Source organism: Ostrea edulis, chromosome 8 (assembly GCF_947568905.1).
Source record: "Ostrea edulis chromosome 8, xbOstEdul1.1, whole genome shotgun sequence".
Taxonomy (NCBI): domain Eukaryota; kingdom Metazoa; phylum Mollusca; class Bivalvia; order Ostreida; family Ostreidae; genus Ostrea; species Ostrea edulis.
Window position 1 is genome coordinate 20,038,514 of NC_079171.1, and position 2,014 is coordinate 20,040,527.

At 44.6% G+C, this 2,014-nt stretch overlaps 1 protein-coding gene across 1 annotated transcript; it reads right to left on the bottom strand.

The window, feature by feature from the left end:
- Positions 1–201: 201 nt before the first annotated feature.
- Positions 202–1,746, bottom strand: LOC125662768 (inosine-5'-monophosphate dehydrogenase 1b-like). Its single transcript, XM_048895121.2, has one exon. It carries the CDS (start codon positions 1,744–1,746, stop codon positions 202–204), a length of 1,545 nt encoding a protein of 514 aa, XP_048751078.2.
- Between the last annotated feature and the right edge of the window lie 268 nt (positions 1,747–2,014).

Sequence of the window (2,014 nt, forward strand, 5' to 3'; positions counted from 1 at the left end):
TCGCCCAAGATGCTTTGTGCCAAGTTTGGATGAGATTGACCCAATGGTTCTGGAGAAGATGAAAATGTGAAAAGTTTACACCGACGACGCTGACGAAAGACAACGGACAGACTTTGATCAGAAAAGCTCACCCGAGCCTTCGGCTCAGGTGAGCTAATAAAAGGAACACATTGGATGGGACAGCTATTGTCTAAGGACTCTTCAGTACAACCGTTTTTCATATTTATGAAGATTGTGAACCCCTCCTTCCACCTGAGCTGACGTTGTTCTACGCTCGAATTTCAGTTCCCCGGAGTACATCATAGATCTGAGATTGGAAAGACAGCGTGCTCCAATGTCTTGACAGCCATGTTGGATCCCAGCAATGAGATATGGCACAAACTTGTTGATGGAACCTTTATCGACAATAGACCCTGAGACGCCTTGAGCAACCTTGATTTTATCACTTTCACTAAAATATCGACTCTTACTGCTGCGGTGTTTTTCCATGGCGTCTAGTGATCCCATGCCCCGGTATTTCTTCAGCCTAACCCCATCAGCAAAGAAATACTCCCCAGGGGCCTCAGAAGTTCCTGCTAGTAGAGACCCCATCATCACAGTGGACGCTCCGAGAGACAAGGCTTTCATCACATGTCCTACTGAGGATATTCCACCGTCTGCAATGACCGGGACGCCAAACCGTCTGGCGTATTCTGCCACCTTGTATACTGCCGTCCCTTGTGGTCTTCCAACCGCCATTACTTCTTGTGTAATACAGATGGATCCACTGCCCATACCCACTCTGAGAGCATCAGCGCCAGCGTCGATGAGATTCTTGGCTTGTGCTGCTGTGACAACATTGCCGCCAATGACCTGAACTCCTGGATATGACTTCTTCAGATATTTGATCATGTTGATTTGATAAATGGAGTTTCCTTGTGAGGAATCCAGGACAACAAAGTCTACTCCCGCCTGCACAACAAGTTCCAGTCGCTTTTTGTCATCCTCGTGTGTGCTAACAGCTGCACCAACCAATAATTGCTTCTTCTCATCTTTGGAAGCCAGCGGGAATTCTCGGTTTTTCTTTGTGTCTGTTCTGGATATTAACGACACCAGTTCTCCGTCGTCGTTAACAATGGGAAGTTTTCCTTTCTTGTTTTTCTGTAGTATAGCGTTCGCTTCCTTCAGTGTAATCCCACTCTGTGCCACTACTAAGTTCTCATATTTCGTCATCACCTCTGAAATGGGAGTGTCCATTTCGTCGTCGGTCAAGAAGTCAATGTCTCTCTGCGTGACCAGCCCCACCAGCGTCTCTCCCATGTGGCCACTATTTGTAATCGGAATTCCAGAAAAACCAAACTGTTTTTTCGCCATGATCACATCTTTTACTGTGTGTGTGGGAGACATAACAACAGGATCAAGAATGAAGCCTTGTTCATATTTCTTGACCTTTCTGACCTCGTTGGCCTGGAATTCGGGAGTACAGTTGTGATGTATGACTCCCACTCCTCCACAGAGCGCCATTCCTATGGCCATTTGAGACTCTGTCACTGTGTCCATTGGGGAGGAGACTAATGGAGATTTCAGGGTGATTTTTCTGGTCAGGGCAGAGGTCAGATCTACTTCATCAGCTGTGAAGTCAATGAACCCTGGTAGTATCAGAAAATCATTGTATGTGAGTCCATCCCCATTGGCGAACATCTGGGCCCCCGCGAGTCCATCATCTGGGATATACCCCGTTCCACTGGTTATCAAGTAATCTGCCATGCTGAAAAACAAACTTCGAACATTAAATAAGTTACATTTTTAATATTCAACATCAAAGATGAAAAACAAAAATTCAAAAAGAGGAATACTACCCTAGATAAATTTTATATCCATGTACATGTACACATGGTACCTGTAAAATACGAAACGAAATCGAACCTAAACGACACGAAATCTGCCGAGACGAAACGAAACCTACCAAAATGGGACGAAATAAATTGTATAAGCAAAATGTCTAATTATGATAATAAAAATGGTATTTTATGCC

Bases quoted from the DNA above. Each gene is read 5' to 3' on its own strand.
- LOC125662768 (XM_048895121.2), bottom strand. From the start codon at position 1,746: ATGGCAGATTACTTGATAACCAGTGGAACGGGGTATATCCCAGATGAT.